The sequence below is a fragment of the Salvelinus sp. IW2-2015 genome, linkage group LG31 (assembly GCF_002910315.2).
Source record: "Salvelinus sp. IW2-2015 linkage group LG31, ASM291031v2, whole genome shotgun sequence".
In the NCBI taxonomy this organism is placed as follows: domain Eukaryota; kingdom Metazoa; phylum Chordata; class Actinopteri; order Salmoniformes; family Salmonidae; genus Salvelinus; species Salvelinus sp. IW2-2015.
Genome location: NC_036870.1, coordinates 14,012,863 through 14,033,597, shown reverse-complemented (window position 1 = coordinate 14,033,597; position 20,735 = coordinate 14,012,863). Strand labels below are relative to the sequence as shown.

Below are 20,735 nucleotides of genomic sequence, written 5' to 3'. Positions count from 1 at the left end.
ATTAAAGTTAAGTGACTGAATGTTAGGTCAGGCAGGTTTTAGAATTTATCTTCCTCTAATGTTTGTTAGATACTTTATTCCAACTGTCCTCAAATTGCTTGAGTAAATTCAGCTCAAAGCAATATCAGTCACTCTCATTGTGTGTAATATGATATAAATATGATTTGTCCCTGAAGCAAGCACTCAATCAAGTAGAATGTCCTAAACAAAGCAGTGAAAGCTGAATAATGTAAAACTACAGTACCTTAGTTCTGCTTGATCACAGCCACACACACACACACACACACACACACACACACACACACACACACACACACACACACACACACACACACACACACACACACACACACACACACACACACACTGCAGAAATATATCTCATTATGTATTGCTATCCATACTTCATATTCCTATTCCTATCTCGCTACAAATGGGAAACTGATTGACTTGTCGTGATTGTCAAATTATATTGGACATGATTTCCTGGATACAACACTGTTGATTTTAATCTATATTCTGCATCGAATTGCTAGCCACAGAGTGTATCTGATGTCGTGAGTCAGCCATCATGGGTATGGGAGACTGGGGGCAATTGTAATTTATTTTACTCTATTGCTCAGAGACCACTTGAACTAGTTCAGTCATTTCTTTGATATAAGAAACTTACATCTCTCCTTATCATTCATGCCATTTGTAGGTCTGTACATAAGACGGGCAGATCACAAATATTCATTTTAATCCAAAAAGTCTGGATGTTACATTTGCCCCATGCCAGGGGCAATTGCACCAGGAGCTGGGTTAATGTACACCAAAAAAATAATAAACCAGAAACTCACTTAACTTAAAAAAACATTATAATATAGATATACTGTATATAATGATTATGCAAGAAAGATGAGTATTTTTATGTATGTAACCAATATTTACAGTAACACCCTGTTGTGCATGGCCATTTAGTTCCTCTCAACGCATTTTGAATAGTATGATGGTGCCCAGATCTATTTACAAGTTCTTTGGCAAGCTACGGGACCCCAAGGCTATTTAAAGTTTAATATTTGTATAATTCATGTATAATTCATACCATACCAAATAGAAATCATGTTTTCATCAAATGGCTGCATGGCTCAGGGTCATTTTAACACTGCCTTACTATTGCCCCCAAGCCTAGCAGCCATGAAAWAACCTCATGTGCCTAGTAAGAGACAATAATAGTGACATGTCAATCATGTCAATGTTTAGCCAACATAGTGATGAAAATTATGCTAGTTTGAATTCTTGGACATTAATGCTCAGGACAGTATAAAAAAATATACAGCCGGTGCAAAAACTACTTTCACCCCTAAAAAACAAACATTGCCAATAAAATAATCAAATAGTGATATATTTTGCTGAAAGTAGATTTTGCTGAAATAATATAATATTTCAAGCATGGAGATAATCTAAATGGGCATGTACTGAGTGAGTTTCATCACTCTAGCTTGTTTCTGTTTGGAGTAATTCAAGGTGTTACAAAAGCCCCCATTTACAATTTACCAGTCTCCCCTACTCCTCTTGGTGTAAGTAATGCAATGTAATCAATGCTACGCTGCCAATTTGCGGATGATGTAGAATGTCACTCAGACAGAATTATTCGGCTATGTGTGGATCCAATTATCTGCAGATGGGTTTAGTGTCTGTCACCAGCAAACAGCAGGCATTAATATATCGGCAGAGAGAAAGTCCAGCCAACAACATTTGTGATATTTGAATTCTCCAGTCAGTGAACCTGAAAGCCCCTTTTCAAGCTGTCAGAGACTATGAGACATGTCATAACAAAGCACAGCTATTTTTGCACAATATTTTTCTAGTTGTGATGCTACCCTACACCCTGGTTGAAACAATCGAGGATTGGGTATTGATCACCAACTAAACAGACTTGCTTTAAATAAGCATGCTGTTCTTTTTTTGGTTTAAACTTTCTTTTAGCTGTTCAGCCTATTAGTAAAAGTTCAACTTTCCATAGCAACTCTAAGAAGAATTTAAAAGAACAGAAGAAGAGAAGAGTGGCATGGAATATCAACATAGCCTTGCTACTGTACTATTATTTCTCATTAAAAGACTGGGGATTTATTGTCATGGTAATAGGGAGGGAGGTGTGAACATGTCAATTCTAATGGCCTGACATTGAACTAGCGACATTGGTCTGAACCTATTACTAATGTCCATAATCCTAAAGAGAGTAGATGGCAGGTAAACTTTTCATCAAAGTGATAATTAGCATCAGGGATTCTACAATGAGGGAGGATGGATATTTACTGAGAAAGAGGAGACATTTGATGAATATTATTTAGGCACAACATCGACAAGATAGTGGGAGAACGCAAGAGGGAGAGAGTGAAGCACACAGAATAGCAGGAGGAGGTAGAGAGAGAAAAAATATAGATATATAAAGTGTCAAATAGGTTACATTGGAAAGATCTGAAGAGTACGACAGGTGAAGAGCTCGCTAGAGGCAAGATGATTAAGAAGGTAGATGAGGGCCTCCCGGGTGGTGCAGTGGTCTAGGGCACTGCATCGCAGCGCTAGCTGTGCCACCAGAGTCTCTGGGTTCGCGCCCAGGCTCTGTCGCAGCCGGCCGCGACCGGGGGGGTCCGTGGGGCGACGCACAATTGGCCTAGCGTCGTCTGGGTTAGGGAGGGTTTGGCCGGTAGGGATATCCTTGTCTCATCGCGCTCCAGCAACTCCTGTGGCGGGCCAGGCGCAGTGCGAGCTAACCAAGGGGGGCGGGTGCACGGTGTTTCCTCCGACACATTGGTGCGGCTGGCTTCCGGGTTGGAGGCGCGCTGTGTTAAGAAGCAGTGCGGCTTGGTTGGGTTGTGCTTCGGAGGATGCATGACTTTCGACCTTCGTCTCTCCTGAGCCCGTACGGGAGTTGTAGCGATGAGACAAGATAGTAATTACTAGCGATTGGAAACCACGAAAATTGGGGAGAAAAGGGGGTAAAATTTATAAAAAAATAAGAAGGTAGATGAAAGGATAGCTGGAACAACAACAAGTAGGGGCAATGGTCTGATAATACTGCTGGTGAAGCAGTTTGTCAATTATATTTGGCCTGTTAACTCTTCTGCGTCAACCTCTGTTTCAATGGCGACCCACAGGACTCTGGGACTCTTCCCCTCCATGGTTTCATGTGTGGCACATTGAAATGATGTGCCACACATGAAATGTGCCACACATGTGCCACACATTTTTTCTACTTTGGCCAAACATTCTCCTCAAAAATACAAAAGATTGGAAGTTCCCACTCTTTAAACTCTGCCATTGTACCTTGATATAGTACCTATAATTTCAAACACACCACATGGCCCACTGTCTTCAGGTATTGTCATGAGAATTTTGTTCTCGATGTTCATAAACCAATTCAATTAAACTARTCAGCCTGCAAATCAGGATTTGTAAGATACTGATTGAAATGAAACAGACGGAGGCCCAACTAAGATAGTCAATAAGGTTTATTCACGAGAGCGCTGGTTAGTTGTACAAAACCATTCATTTTATACTAGCTCCTTACGCACATACTCTTGCACACAAACAGAATTCATACGCACATACATTTGCACACAAACAGTAGGTATCCTACGCACACACTGTCCTGCTACCCAGCCGACAACGATTAGGGGAGTCCGTGAGAATCACTCCCAGGGTCCTCCCTCAAGATAGGGAGACCCTGGGAAGTACTCTCAGTGGCCCCCAGCCAAGGTCGGCACCGAATCTTGCTCAGACAGTCTGTGTTTCAGACACTTTAGAGACATATTGTACAGTTTATATTGTTTTACCCAAATTCTGACTAAAACTACACACATCATGACTAAAACTACATACATCATTTATTATAATTTTACTGACTATTAATCAATTTCATACAATTATATGGCTTCAGGGTGGAATATTCTAGTCATTTATTTAATCCTATAAATTCCATCAACAGGTATACAGACTCAGATCCCCCTATAATGCTCCATTAATCCATGCCATGTCCCAGAACTATCTGCAGGGTTTATCTGAGTTAGACAGCAATCAGGCAACTATGATTTGAGAAATATTTCCCAATTCCCCCAAATTCAAGGAATATTCAAATCTCAAATTCAAATCTATGTCAACAAGGAGACAAGCACTTTTAATCACAGAGTGGTGCTGACTGCCTCCTGAAAGGGGTTCAATATCAAGCTGGAGGCCCCGTTTAAATGTCACAGCTTAGAACACCTGTCTAGAAAACAATGCTGCCCTAAGAATGACTGTGTTCAAAGAGAGAGCTACTGTCTTGTCTCTCCAAGAGAGCCTTCATGCTGTTTCTTGTGTAGAAACATTCTCGTAGCTTTGTCACCTCAAAATGTGACTCAACAACTGGATTCGGTCTTATGTAGCAAAATGTGAAGTGGTGTTTTTTACATTGGATAAAAGTAGAGACAGTGCATTTGAGGATCAATGGGAAAGTAATTCTGCTTTGAAAGTTGATCAACTTGTTAACTCAATTTTGAGAAAATCGCCTTTGAATGATTTGGTATCTAGTGAAGAGCTCTTCTTTGTCTACACCCATTCAGCATCGTTCACACCCTGTTAAACCTTAGCCCTACCCTTCTTGGAGCGCTCTCGGAGCGCACACTTGACGCTCTGGCTGATGATTTGTTTAACTCTGAATAACATGAAAACAGCCTAACCAGCTGGCAACAATTTCATTACGCTTTTTTGCAGACGTTTACTGACACCGGCCATATTCAACGAGTGTTGTACACACGTCACGTAATGTTAGCTAACAAGCCAGTCAGCTAACGTCAGCTTGTTAATCAACAATGAACAAAGTGCCAACACTGCCTAACATTAGGCTCTAACTAGAAAGGCAAACAGCTCTGGGAAACTAATAATATCGTCCGCTAGGGAGCCAGCCAGCAAACATTAGCTAGCTGGCTAACAGTACACTTTAGCTTAAGACACATAGCTAGCTAGGTAACAGTGACTAACCCCATTCCGTACAAATTTGCGCAACCGCAGCATTCAAACCAGGCTGCAATGAAAACTAAATGGAGCTGTAGCGACTGTGTTCCATCAAAATCCGGGGTGTGAGCTAAGTTTCAATTCAGCGTTGATTGACATGGTAATGGCCTAATAGTATTCGAGAAAATAAGAAAAAACTGACCCCTCTGACGCGGTACGTGTCACGATGTAGCATACGGCACGCATTTGCAACAAATGTTGTACCGTACAACCTCTTTCCACCAGGGGTAGCACTTCCCCATATTAAAAACAAGAAAGGGGGCAGGGTAAGGGGAATACCTAGTCAATTGTACAACTGAATACATACATTTTTTTGCATCATCACTGCAAGCCATCAGGACTCTCAAAAGCCGCGACAGCTGCTGTTTACTTCTGAAGATAATTTTAGCGCCGCCCTAAAAAACGTATTTAAAATTCAACACAAACCTTCAAATAGGTATGTAATGACACATTATCTAAACTCTTTATAGTGTTTTATTTACACTTTAGAGGTGATGCGTTGGTTAGATCGGGTGAAAAAAGCTGTTTCCTCACACTTACATATCTCCCCCTTTCACTATCACGCAGTAGGTTTCGCTTCCCCACCCACCATTTTTTTAAAGACCCGACGGAGCTAATTGCCTTCTTCAATCATGCAGAGACGGGCATCATGAAGGTCTCGTTGTTGATTTTGATGGAAAGGTGAGAAATTGTTCTTTACAATGGTATTGATATTACAGTTGATCTGGAAGTATTACGTTTTTTGGGCGCTAAAATAAGGTCAATTGTACGGACCAGCGCGATGTACAAAAGTGAGTTAGTTACCGTTAAACAATGAACCTAGCTAGGTAAACAATGTTTAAGATCACATACACGTAACATAAGCTAACGAGCCAGCCAGCTAACGTTAGCTAGTTAAACAACAATGAATAAAGTGGAAACTTTTCATTAGCTAGCTAACATTAGACTCTAACTAGAAAAGCAAACGGCACTGGGAAACAAATAATAACGTCAGCTAGGGAGCCAGCCAGCTAATGTTAGCTAGCTAACAGAACACTTTAGCTTGAAATGAAACCCCTTTCTGTCAAAATTAGAAACATGTAATATATGAAAATGTAGCTAGCTAACGCTAGACTATTTTACCTGCATACATCAACATGCATCATGGACGAGTCTCCCTGTCAGGAATGCCATACCACGGTTGACCTTAGTTTGAAGATGTAATCCGGAGACAGGTGTTTTCTCCATCTCTTTATCTATCATACTCTAATTCCACTGATTTCAAAACTTGATCCTCCAGAAAATTAAGAGCAACACTTATGCAGCTCCACTACACAATACATTTTAAAATAAATCCGCGTTCGACAGGATTACCAACACAGACTGACGAGCTCAAATAGACAGGACGACAGGATTACCAACACAGACTGACGAGCTCAAATAGACAGGACGACAGGATTACCAACAGACGACTGACGAGCTCAAATAGACAGGACGACAGGATTACCAACACAGACTGACGAGCTCAAATAGACAGGACGACAGGATTACCAACACAGACTGACGAGCTCAAATAGACAGGACGACAGGATTACCAACACAGACTGACGAGCTCAAATAGACAGGACGACAGGATTACCAACACAGACTGACGAGCTCAAATAGACAGGACGACAGGATTACCAACAAAGACTGACGAGCTCAAATAAACAGGGACGACAGGATTACCAACACAGACTGACGAGCTCAAATAGACAGGACGACAGGATTACCAACACAGACTGACGAGCTCAAATAGACAGGACGCCCTCAACATGGCAGACCAATCCGAAATCCTCCCTCGGCATTTCCAGCCCACTCCTTATCTCAGCCAATCATTGCTATTGGGATGGTTGCTCACTTTTTCTGTGGCTTAACCAACAAGGCTCGTAATTAACAATTGTATTCGTATTTACAGATTGCATACAAGTTTGTTATTAACGCACATAAAAGTTCACATGTTCGAGAAGGCATTTCTGCCAAAAAACTCATTTTGATAAAAAAATATTTTTACGTTCAAACGGCTCTCCTGTGAAGTCTTGACTTGCGACATATGTCTAGTTTCCTGAATCCGGTCACAAATGTCAGTTCCCTTCCTTGTTGGATAAGTGACCCATACACTTCTATACTCATAATCTGCCTGTCTTTGTTAATGTTCCATACAGCTTCCTTACTACACTATTTTATTTACCTAGGCAAGTCAGTTAAGAACCAATTATTATTTACAATGACGCTCTAGGAACAGTGGCGTCACTGTTCAGAGGCAGAACAACAGACTTTTTTTACCTTGTCAGCTCGGGGGTTTGGTCTAGCAATCTTTCAGTTACTGGTCCAACGCTCTAACCACTAGGCTACCTGCCACCTCAAATCTAAAATAAAGATCTAAGCACCACTTTTCATTTTAAGTTAACGGCAACAAGAGACAATCCCTCAGTAAATGTTGACTTGTGTTTGTTCTCCTCTTTCACAAGGTTTTTGATACCCTTTGGATCCCCTTCTGTAAAGAAGGATTTTGTCTATACACTAGAAGGTACTATGTAAGCATGGTTTTATAGAGCCAGTTCAGTTCTCTGAGAAACAGGGAACCTGAGGTGTTAAGAGGTCTAGAAATAGAAATCCAGCACCTCCAGCTGAGAGAGAACAAGGAATAAGTGGCTTCTGAGCTTTAAGGGGCTAAGTGCCTCTGTGCTCCTAGAAATTGCACCTGCAATTTTAGCTGGATAGAACAGAGGAAGGTCACCGTGACTGCTCAACACAGCTGGACCCTACCAAACCATGTACAGAACAATGTCACAACAAGCAGGAACTGGTTAACAGGTCAATCCCACAAGAAGGCAGGAAACTGAACACAGCTCGATCTTTAAAGCCAGAAACTGAATTTAGCTTGATCTTACAGTCGTACAAAGCCATGAACTGAACACAGCTCAATGTCACAAGACAGGAAATTGAACAAAGCTCAATGTTCCAACAATACAGGAAGCTGAACATAACTTGATTTTCAAAGCCAGAAAGTAAGCACAGCTCAATGTCATAGCAAGAAAGGAACAGAGCTGATGAAAAATGATGTGGCACAACATGTCCTGAGAGTCTTCGAGAGATGAAGATAATATAAAATAAGAATGGCTGAGATTGAGACTTAATGTGAACTCAGTGCGCCCACAATGACATCTCAGTCGCTCTGAGGCGTGTATCTGCAAATGCAATTGCCACTTATTCGTTTCCCGGGCCACTTTCACTTGCGTCACGTCTCTCATCAATCCAACATTGCTCAATTTTGCTCAGCCGCTGTTCCCCCAAGGAATATTTCCCCCATTACTATTCAATGTTGCTCAATGACAGTACACTATCTCAGCTGAGATTATGGAACTATTTATTACCCCCTGCAAATTACCAACAAAATGTGAAAAGACTCGCAGAGCTTTAAAGGGTAGGTTAGTCTTTGATCACACATTTTCCAGCAGGACCATCTGGTAAAAGAGTGTACTCCTTTTTTAATATATTTTTTTATACATAACAGTAACTGTATAAAAAGGGGTAAATATGGGTTGCTTATTAAAGATGCAACCCGAGACAGATGGTAAAAATCTGTGTTCACACAGGCAGACCAATTCTGATATTTTCCCCAATTATTTGCAAAAGAGCTGATCTGATTGGTCAAAAGACCAATTAGTGGAAAAAGATCACAGCTGCATTTTATTGATGGCAATAAAAGGACACTCTAAAATGTGCAGTTTTGTCACACAACACAATGCCACAGATGTCTCAAGTTTTAAGGGAGCGTTCAATTGGCATGCTGACTGCAGGAATGTCCACCAGAGCTGAATGCACAGAAATACCATGACGCGATCCTGAGGCCCGTTGTCGTGCCATTTATCCGCCGTCATCACCTCATGTTTCAGCACGATAATGCACAGCCCCATGTCGCAAGGATCTGTACACAATCCCTGGAAGATGAAAATGTCCTGGCCTGTATACTCACCAGACATAGAGCATGTTTGGGATGCTCTGGATCGACGTGTACAACAGCGCGTTCCAGTTCCCACAAATATCCAGCAACTTCGCACAGCCATTGAAGAGGAGTGGGACAACATTCCACAGGCCACTATCAACAGCCTGATCAACTCTATGCGAAGGAGGCTATGTATGTGAGAGGTTATAGACCTACAGTCAGTGTCCAGATTTCAGTTTCCATTTAACCCATTTGAACAGTAAGCTACTGTACAGTTTCCTTGACGTGCTATAGGACTATTGGAAGTCCCCATCTTGTTGAATTTGTATAGCCCTCACAATCATCACAAATAACATAGCTGGCACTGCCATCATCCTCTTTTACCACTTCACCAAATCTCTTCCAAACATTACTTTTATGGCCCTCCCTTCTCTTTATTTTCAAATATCCATTTRGCAGGTTCTCTCTTATTGTATTTAACTCCGACATTGTCCTTTTTGCCTCTGTGGATCGATGTTAACTTTTTCTGCCCGTTCCCAAAATAATTTGGTGATTGGCGTGTAGGTTATTCGGCATGCGTACAGTTAGGCCCTAAAGTTTAGGCTTATACACTAATACCAGATTGCCTAAAATAATGAAAGAAAAACCTCAATGTAGCCTATACATTGCACAAGAATTATACATTTCTGGATTTAAGGTAATGTTTTTCTCTGTATTCAACCTGGCTGCCGCTCACCCGCCCTTTATCCTATCCTGGTCTCAGAGCATTTAATATTGCTCTGTATGTAAATCTGAGATACTCCATTGATATGGTATGATATGTTACATTTTGTAGGATTACATAAAACAGATGGTTACTTAAGGTAAATATGAAAGTAGGGTGGTTGGTCGGGGTTGATGGGTAGCCATATAACGTAAACATCTAGCAACCCAACGTCTAGCAAATCTCATCAAGGACAACTTCAGCATTTTAGCTAATTAGCAACTTTTCAACTACTTCCCCTAACCCTAACCCTTTTACCTTCCCATGACCCTTACCTTAACCCTTTATTTGTTACTTCAGTATATTTTAGTACTTTTTAATACTAACATTTTTCTCAAAACTGCATTGTTGGTTAAGGGCTTGTAAGTAAATAAATACAATTTGGCAATGTGTTTTTTTGTGATAATCCTGCACATACAGTTCCTTCAGAGAGTTCACAGCACTGGACTTATCCACATTTTGTGTTACAGCCTGAATTGAAAATGGATTACATTTGGATTTTGTGTCACTGGCCTACAAACAATACCCCATAATGTCAAAGTTGAATTATGTTTTTAGAAATGTTTGTTTTGGCAAGCGTAAATAAGTTCAGGAGCTTAGCAACTCACATAACAAGTTGCATGGACTCCCTCTGAGTGCATTAAAAGTGTTTAACATAATTTTTGAATGACTACCTCATCTCTGTACCCTCATACAATTAATTATCTGTAATTATCTGTAAGGTCCCTCAGTCGACCAGTGAATTTCAAACACAGATTCAACCACAAAGACCAGGGAAGTTGTCCAATGCCTCGCAAAGAAGGGCACGTATTGGTAGATGGGTAAAAATAAAACAAAGCAGACATTGAATATCCTTTTGAACATGGTGAAGTTATTAATTACACTTTGGATGGTGAATCAATACACTCAGTCACTACAAAGATACAGGCGCCCTTCCTAACTCAGTTGCCAGAGAGGAAGGAAACCGCTCAGGGATTTCACCATGAAAACAATCGTGACTTTAAAAAGAGTCATGATTGAAAACTGAGGATCAAAACTGAGGATGGATCAACAATACTAACCTAAATGACAGAGTGAAAAGAAGGAAGCCTGTACAGAATAAAAATATTCCAAAACATGCATCCTGTTTGCAATAAGGCACTAAAGTTATGTTATGGATATGCTTGTCATCGGCAAGGACTGGGAGTATTTTTTTAAATAAAAAAAACGGAATAGAGCTAAGCACAGGCAAAATCCTAGAGGAAACCCTGGTTCAGTCTGCTTTCCAACAGACACTGTGTAACGGCTTTCGTTGGTGGAAGGAGAGGAGGACCAAAATGCAGCGTGGTACGTATCCATAATATCGTTTAATCGAGAATGAATACAAAATGAACAAGAGAATAAATGAAAACCGACACAGTCCCGTATGGTGCAAACACTGAAACGGAAAATAACTACCCACAACCCATAGTGAGAAAACCGGCTACCTAAGTATGATTCTCAATCAGAGACAACGATCGACAGCTGCCTCTGATTGAGAACCATACCAGGCCACACACAGAAATACAAACATAGAAAAAACAACATAGAATGCCCACCCCAGCTCACGCCCTTAACAAACACAGAAATAGACAACCTAGACATAAAACATAGAAACATACAAAGCAAYCTATGGTCAGAACGTGACACACTGGGAGACACATTTACCTTTCAGCAGGACAATAACCTTAAACACAAGGCCTAATATACAATGAATGTTCCTGAGGGGTCTTGTTACAGTTTTGACTTAATTTGCTGTCTAGCAATGATCAAGAACCAAATTTACAGAGCTTGGAGAACTTTAAAAATAAAGTTCAAATATTGTACAATCCAGGTGTGCAAAGCTCTTAGAGACTTACCCAGAAAGACTCACAGCTGTAATCGCTGCCAAAGGTGATCCTAACATGTATTGACTCAGGGGTGTGAATACTTATGTAAATTAAATATTTCTGTATTTCATTTTCAATACAATTGCCAACATTTCTAAAAACATGTCTTCAATTTGTTATTATGAGATATTGTGTGTAGATGGGTGAATGAAAAATATACCCATCAAAAAAAGATAATTATTCAAAGATAATTCGTAAAAATCCAAATGACTTCACAGATCTTCATTGTAAAGGGTTTAAACACTGTTTCCCATGCTTGTTCAATGAACCATAAACAATTAATGAACATTCACCTGTGGAACAGTTATTACGACACTAACAGCTTACAGACGGTAGGCAATTAAGGTCACATTCATGAAAACTTAGGATACTAAAGAGGCCTTTCTACTGACTCTGAAAAACACCAAAAGAAAGATGCCCAGGGTCCCTGCACATCTGCGTGAATGTGCCTTAGGCATGCTGCAAGGAGGCATGAGGACTGCAGATGTTGCCAGGGCAATAAATTGCAATGTCCGTACTGTGATACGCCTAAGACAGAGCTACAGGGACACAGGACGGACAGCTGATCGTCCTCGCAGTGGCAGACCACGTGTAACAACACCTGCACAGGATCGGTACATCCGAACATCACACCTGCGGGACAGATACAGGATGGCAACAACAACTGCCCGAGTTACACCAGGAACGTACAATCCCTCCATCAGTGCTCAGACRGTCTGCAATGAGCTGAGAGAGGCTGGACTGAGGGCTTGTAGGCCTGTTGTAAGGCAGGTCCACACCAGACATCACCGGCAACAACATCACCTATGGGCAGGAACCCACCGTCGCTGGACCAGACAGGACTGGCAAAAAGTGCTCTTCACTGATGAGTCGCGGTTTTGTCTCACCAGGGGTGACCCCTGGACAACGCAGTTAACCCCCTGTTCCCTGGTGGGCTTTCATTGTAAATAAGAACATGTTCTTTACTGACTTGCCTAGTTAAATAAAGGTTAAATAATAAAAACATCACTTTGGATCTAAGCAATTGCGATTAATACTGGACCATGAAGGCCGTGTTCAGACAGGCAGTCCAATTCTGATGATTTTTCCACTAATTGGTGTTTTGACCAATCAGATTTTTTTCAGAGCTTTTGTGATTTGTCAAAAGACAAATTAGTGAATAAAAGATAAGAATTGTGCTGACTGTCTAAATGCAGCCTAAAATACAGTGGAACATTTTAGCCGTGCATGGCATGATGACAATAGTGGAATAAATCAGATGAGTAAAAAGAAACGATTAGGCTGAGAACAACAAGACATTGAGAAAACACACATTTTTGTATATACATTTGTTCCTTATTAAACTATGACCAGTTGCCTACTCACTGGAGTTTGATTTTCTAGGGCTACCTGATAACGTCACTTGCTCCACGGAGACCTAAATTGTAAATGTCTTCCCTTTGACTAAAGCGGTAAACATTTATTAGAAACAGTTCCACTGAGCCTACAGTGTATCACAACACATTTTCTGTCTTTATATTATTAGGATCCCCATTAGCTGTTGCAAAATCAGCAGCTACTCTTCCTGGGGTCCACACAAAACATGACATAATACAGAACATTAATAGACAAGAACAGGTCAAGGATAGAACTACATCAATTTAAAAAATAAATGAAGCCTGTGGACGGACTTACTCAGGAATGAGTTGTAATGAGTGTTTGGTTCAACAATGCATGTCAAGTGTGCACAGTTCATCTTGATGCAACTCCAGTGAGATGATCCAGAGGACAGACATTCAAAAGAAGTCCTAAAGTTCTGTCTTCCCTGGCCAAAGTCCCAAAGTATGTGGTCCAAATATTTGATCATAAATATGATCTTCCTTGGGTACATAAGAGTTGTTTGGTTAGTGTCAGAAGCAGAGTGGTTTTCTAGGAAGTCTATACTGTTCTGTAAATATGATCTCATGTACTGCAAACAGGGTATTCACTGCAATCTCAAAGTACAAAGTCATTCAGTGAAGATATGGACCATTAATCGAAGGTACTAGTTAACTAGATATTCTCCCAGAAACTGGTTGAAAGGAAGTGTTTGAGTCTTTTGTGTAAGACACTGGAGGTCTTTACATTCATAGTGGAACTTGTGAGATCCCCTCAGTAATACGGTAATGTTCTCGAATCCTTTCTTAAGTTATCCCAGCTTTGTGTAGCTGTATGTGACACAGGAAATAGGGCCAGTTTTCCTGATCCAGATTAAGCACAAACCAAGACTAAAAAGCTTTTTCAATGGAGTCTCCATTGTCCACGTGTTTGGTTAAGTAGTCTTAGGTCTCTATTCAATCTGTATCGCTGAAGCGTTACAGATTGCGCAATAGAAATGTAAAGGTAATTTCCGATTGTGCTGACATATGTATCGTTTACCGTGAATGCTAATGCGTGAACCATACCTTTAAATTTTAATCACACTGTAATGTTGAACTTCAGCGATAGTTCAACCGAATTAACCCTTAATTTCGGGCTGGGAAATGAGCACTAAAGAGTTCAGTGAGTAAAAAAAATCTGTATACCACACACTGTAAAAAAAAAGACAATTTAACCAATTGCTTAATCAGCATTATTCTGTTAGTTGAGTGGACTTCAAAAATACAATCATTTGAGCTAATATTTTAGTGTGTTTCCTCAACAATCTCTGCTTGAAGTCAGCTGAATTTGTAAAAGCTTGTTGAGAAACTCAAACCGATGCCATCATTTTCCTATTTCCCAGCATGCTCTCCTGCGGGTTAATTTTCAGAATTGTTTTAATAACTGTGTTTTTGCATGTACTTTTGATTGGTTGATTCATCTTACGCTACACAAACATAAATAACATACATTTTTCTAAACTTATCCAATCTGTTAGTAGTTGGACTTTTCTGAGATAGTTTATATGATTTAGGTAGTCTCAATAATCAATCTTCCCTACCCCGCAGTCATTCTGAATGCAGGTTGCGTGTGATTAAAAGTTTCAGTTGTTGGATATCCTCACTCTGGCTGGATTCCAATAGGGATTACACATCACTTTGCAAGCCAGCATAATGTGACTTGTAGGTTTGATGTGGCCTGTAAATTAGGAGTTTCAGACTACTGTGTTAGGGTCTAATTAGGCCCTCAAAGAAAGGCCTTATGATTTATGTAATGTATTGTCATAAAGAGTTGAATTTTAAAGATAACATATTCACTTAGACACTCACTTGGTGAAGGCTACAGTACTGAAAACCATTGAACACAACAACCATGTTTCTGTCGCTAACAAATACAGTCATGGGTGGTAATTACAATTCACTAGAAAGGCTGGGAAATATGAACATTTCTCTGGGAAATATGCAAATATGCAAATAAGGTAGAATATATTCTCAAGTTAAATGATATGTTCACTCAACATAAAATTCAAAGTCGAGTGAACAAATTTGGAGCAACCTCACAATCCTGTTGCAGCTGGTTGTCTTACAATTGTAGGTTGAATCAAAAAATATATATATATATTTTTTACAGTGCAGTTATACAAGAGGCCCACCGATATCTACCCCAGGTTTCCACTTGGCTGGTCGCCACTGGGATTATCAGACTCTGCCTCACCGCTTGCCCTGCCCCTCCGACACGCCAGGCGGTCCAGGGACCTTGGGGAGATGTTCTGTGATCGGCAGCGGCAGCAGCAGTGGACCACATCAGCCAGATCGGCCCGGAAGGAGGGTGTGAAAAAGCCGTATATCACTGGGTCGCAGCATGTGTTGAGGTTGCCGAAGACGAAAAGTGCGTGGTGGACATACTCGGGCGTCTCCTGAAGCATGGCCGGCTGGAACCAGTACCAGATACCCAGGAGGTAGTAGGGCGTCCAGCAGATCACGAAGGACGCCACGATCACGATGGTCATCTTCAGGGTCTTCATTCGGGCCTTGGGGATCATGTCTGTGCCACTTCGCCTCAGGCATGGAGCCCCACCTGGAGGGATTTCAGACATAAACAGTTTGTGAGGAGAAATGGAATAGTACTATGTAAATTGAAGGTTGTGATGCCCTGAGTCTTTCTGACCATGTGACCTGACCAGGACCTGCCTCTGTTGGATTGATTCATTTGTACTAGATGTACAAAAATATGAGATTTTCCTGACAGACAGTAACACATTTTGGCCCTAAATATGACAAGTATGTGTTGTCAAAACATTCAATAGTCAAATATATCACATGGGAGCAAAGAATGCAGTGTGCAGTCTCTTCACCTTATACACTAACACACACACAGACAGACATACACACACCTTTGCCTTTGTGCATCTGACGGCTGATCTCGATGAGGATGCGGGTGTAGCAGAAGCTCATTACTAACAGGGGGAACACATAAAGCGTGACAAAGTGAAACATGTTGTAGGCCGTCTCTTGCCAGCGATGGTGGAAGCTTCCATGCGTCACACACTGAGTGAATTCCACTCCCTCTGCTTTGATTGCTCGAAAGATGAACAGCTATGAGATAAAGAGAGACAAAGGGGAAGTGAGAAATCATGATAAAGGTATATCAATCAATCAATAAAATGTATCTCGAGCCCTTTTGACTCTAACAGTTGTCGCAAAGGTCTTTAAAGTAAACCGGACCTATGCATACTAAAGCACAGTGGCAAGGAAAATCTCCCTAGAGGGAAGAAACCTAGAGACAAATGAGATTCAGAGCTCAATTCAATTGAGGTCGAGTGATTGAAATTTAAAGGCAATGTTTCTGCATCCTTGGAGACTGCATTCACGGTAAACGCTGCCTATGCCGGCTCAATCAGAAATGACCTTAAAATTCTAATAGCACTGAACTGCTGCGATACGGATTGAATCAAGCCCTCAGAGGGTGGGTCCCATTCTCTGGCTGTACTGGGTAGAGGATATGTAGTGCCCATCAGAAATAAAGGAGGAGTATTTCTGTCTGGAATAAAGCCCCTTTGTGGGGAAAAACACATTTTGATTGGCTGGGCCTGGCTCCCAAGTGGGTGGGCCTATGCCCTCCCAGGCCCACTCATGGCTGCGCCCATGCCCAGTCATGTGAAAACCATAGATTAGGGCCTAATGAGTTTATTTAAATGAACTGATTTCCTTATACGAACTGTAACTCAGTAACATTTTGGCGGTTATATTTTTGTTCAGTCAGTGGAGTGAAGAAAAGTATAATTACAAAGGAATGACGCACATGCAGCAGACTTTTAATGACCTAATCAGAAATCCATTACAAAATCAATCTATTCTAATCTATTAGAATGATGAATCCTTTCAATACAGTTTCTGCACCAGAGGTGATATGATATAGAAGTGTTATGATTCACTACATGAATGAAAGTATGTGGACACCTGCTCGTTGAACATCTCACCCAAAATCATGGGCATTAATATGGAGTTGGTCCCCCCATTGCTGCTATAACAGTCTTCACTCTTCTGGGAAGGATTTCCACTAGATGTTGGAACATTTCTGCGGGTATTTCCATTCAGCCACAAGAGCTCTAGTGAGGTTGTGCACTGATGTTGGGCGTTTATGCCTGGTTTGCAGTCGGCATTCCAATTCATCCCAAAGGTGTTCGATGGGGTTGAAGTCAGGGCTCTGTGCAGGCAAGTCAACTTCTTCCACACTGATCTCGACAAACCATTTCTGTATGGACCTCACTTTGTGCATGGGGGCATTGTGATGCTGAAACAGGAAAAGGTCTTCCCCAAACTGTTGCCACAAAGTTGGAAGCACAGAATTGTCTAGAATGTTATTGTATAGTGTAGTGTTAAGGTTTCCCTTCACTGGAACTAAGGGGCCTAGCCCGAACCATGAAAAACAGTCCCAGACCATTATTCCGCCTCCACCAAACGTTACAGTTGGCATTATGCATTAGGCCAGGTTGTGTTCTCCTGGTATTCGCCAAAGACAGATTTGTCCGTCGGACTGACAGATGGTGAAGCGTGATAAATCACTCCAGAGAACACGTTTCCACTGCTCCAGAGTCCAATTGTGGTGAGCTTTACACCACTCCAGCCGACATTTGGCATTGCGCATGGTGATCTTAGGCTTCTGTGCGGCTGCTCGGCCATGGAAACCAATTTCATGCAGCCCTCGCTGAACAGTTCTTGCGCTGATGTTGCTTCCAGAGGCAGTTTTGAACTCGGTTGTGAGTGTTGCAACTGAGGAGAGACGATTATTACGAGCTACGCGTTTCAGCACTCAGTGGMRCCATTCTGTGAGCTTGTGTGTACTATTACTTCGCAGCTGAGCCGTTGTTGCTCCTAGACATACAGTGGGGAGAACAAGTATTTGATACACTGCCGATTTTGCAGGTTTTCCTACTTACAAAGCATGTAGAGGTCTGTAATTTTTATCATAGGTACACTTCAACTGTGAGAGACGGAATCTAAAACAAAAATCCAGAAAATCACATTGTATGATTTTTAAGTAATTAATTAGCATTTTATTGCATGACATAAGTCTTTGATACATCAGAAAAGCAGAACTTAATATTTGGTACAACAGATTTTGTTTGCAATTACAGAGATCATACGTTTCTGTAGTTCTTGACCAGGTTTGCACACACTGCAGCAGGGATTTGGCCCACTCCTCCATACAGACCTTCTCCAGATCCTTCAGGTTTCGGGGCTGTCGCTGGGCAATACGGACTTTCAGCTCCCTCCAAAGATTTTTCTATTGGGTTTAGGTCTGGAGACTGGCTAGCCACTCCAGGACTTGAGATACTTCTTACGGAGCACTCCTTAGTTGCCTGGCTGTGTGTTTCGGGTCGTTGTCATGCTGGAAGACCCAGCCAGACCCATCATCAATGCTCTTACTGAGGAAGGAGGTTGTTGGCTAAGATCTCGCAATACATGGCCCATCCATCGGAGACCTCGAGATGCCCGCTTCAATTGAGGTGCTGAGCATACAGAGTGTCTCGCTGATCAATCCTTCAATTTGCACGAGAAAAGCTATTTGCCTCGAGAATGTAATGAATAGTTGCTGACCTTTCCATGTGGGTTACCCTTGGTTTCTGGTATCTGAGAGATGTCTATCTGGCCGGTAAGATCTCAATCACGTCTCTCCTCTTGCCCGTAAGCAACACACAGGCTCGAGTGAGGTGTACGTAGCCCGCTGCTCAGAGAGGTGCTCTATGGTTAATAGTAATCACATCAGTACGCACAATGATCACATATCTTCATCTCCATCTCTCTGGTATCAGTAACAGATGAGATCATCTTCCAAGCCTGAGCATGACACTAATACACGCAGCACGGCTGCTTGCATATATGCACTCACGCCCGATGACAATTGCATGACCAAAACGTGGAGAGCAGAAATTGTGACTGCCGCTGCAGAAATCCTACTAGAGTATACACATAATTGTAGCGTGCGATTCGTGTGTGTAACTAGTATTATGGTCTTTTTAGAGAGAGTCTCCACTGTGCGCGTGCGCTAGCTCCGTTTGTTACAGAGTCGATCCACTGTGTACCAAGATGAAACTGCACCTCCGCCCAAGTTACGTTCTTGGAGGACGAGTATTTACCCCAAATACCCTTGTGCTTCTCACTCCCATGATTCAATTTGTTATTTTGCATACAATATTATATACCTCAAATCATTGATGTCGATTAGTCTTACTTGTCTAAGTACAGCGTATGCTTTGCTCAGACCTTGAGCGAAGGGGAATGCCTCACTCCAACTTGAATCTTGTGAACTTCTGATACTTGTCTCTATATTTATAAGATAAACTTTGCGCCAAACAGTTTGAATGGAATATCTCTAGCACAGCTCTGCATTGCCTCTAGGTGAGATCCTGTCTATGGCCCCATCCTCACCAGTCAGTCGACAGTAAGATCTTAATTTTATCCCTGATAGTCCTTACATACTATACATGTCATACTCACTCTCGAGCGAGCATTGTGTTGGTAGAAGAGTACGATTGGAGCGTAAGGTGTAGACTTCGATGAGTTGGGAGACATGGTGTTAACATATGTATAAGTCTCAAGACAACTTCAAAGTGAGATGTCCTGAGCAGTGCTCGAATACACTAGGTGAAGCCAGCTAAGGCTTGAATACTAAGTAGAGTTGGAGCTGAACAAAGGATGGCCTATAAGTTGAAGAATGTTAACTACCTTGTGAAAGCTTGGAGACTTCATTACTTAGAGGTTGCGTAGATTTGACATCAATACTAGTAATTTCTCTCACTTGTATAATATATTATGTACAAATGAATAATCGAAATGAGAGAGACAAATTAATGTGAAATTTACTCATCCAGGTATCTTTGTGTACTGTGTGTATTGATGATCATGCGTAACATACGCGCATTACATTTGTGTCTACCACGCGTCGATCTCCGAGCTTGTGAATAATAATTCAAACCTCTAACCGCATCCCTAATCTCTCTGGTCTAGACAGAGCAGACACAAGGGACAAACCTATCTCGGCAAGTAACCTCAATTTACCTCCTTTGTTCAGAATTCCTACACCAGACTCATCCCCTCTCAGCCAGGACAAACGAGTGGCCCGATCAACTATCACCAAATCCGCCGTCTGAGGATGATCGGCGGTAATAAACAATTTATTTGCCGTTCAGCAATAAATTTCTCGACTAAAACATCATGTTCTCTTCATGTGTCACTGTGTTTCGAAATGTACCTCTGACATTTGTACCATATTATTAATGATGATCTATCTTTTGCCACCAATAATCTATATCTGTGTGCCGCTCATGCGTCGTGATCTAGCAACGTCCTGAGACACAATAATGACCACCGCTATAGATCTACATAAGCCATGTTATGTGCTCCTACAGATTTCTATGTAGCAGTGTTAGTCAGCGGTGATACGCTCCGCCAAAACCGCGGTTCCACGTCAACGCTCATGCTCATAGAGCAGACATACGATCTCGAATCCGGCCGAGCACTAGCCCATATGTGTGACGAACTAGCGCTTAGGGGTGCCAGCTGTTTCTGTTATCTTGCCCACCATACTATGGGTATCTTAATGGTTCATCATGCGCTAACCGACAAGTGCCTTGGTAGTGACAAATGGACTAATGAGAGTCATGAATGCAAAAGCACAAACAGAT

At 41.5% G+C, this 20,735-nt stretch overlaps 1 protein-coding gene across 1 annotated transcript in view; it reads right to left on the bottom strand.

Annotated features, from left to right (window-relative positions):
* Positions 1-12,773: 12,773 nt before the first annotated feature.
* Positions 12,774-20,735, bottom strand: part of LOC111956046 (gonadotropin-releasing hormone II receptor-like) — a 14,683-nt gene continuing 6,721 nt past the window's right edge. Inside the window, exons 2-3 of the mRNA XM_023976463.2 lie at positions 15,942-16,143; positions 12,774-15,625 (exon numbers count right to left, since the gene is read on the bottom strand). Of these exons, the coding sequence (XP_023832231.1) occupies positions 15,207-15,625; positions 15,942-16,143 (621 nt within the window). The 3' untranslated portion in view covers positions 12,774-15,206. The remainder of the gene's footprint in view (positions 15,626-15,941; positions 16,144-20,735) is intronic.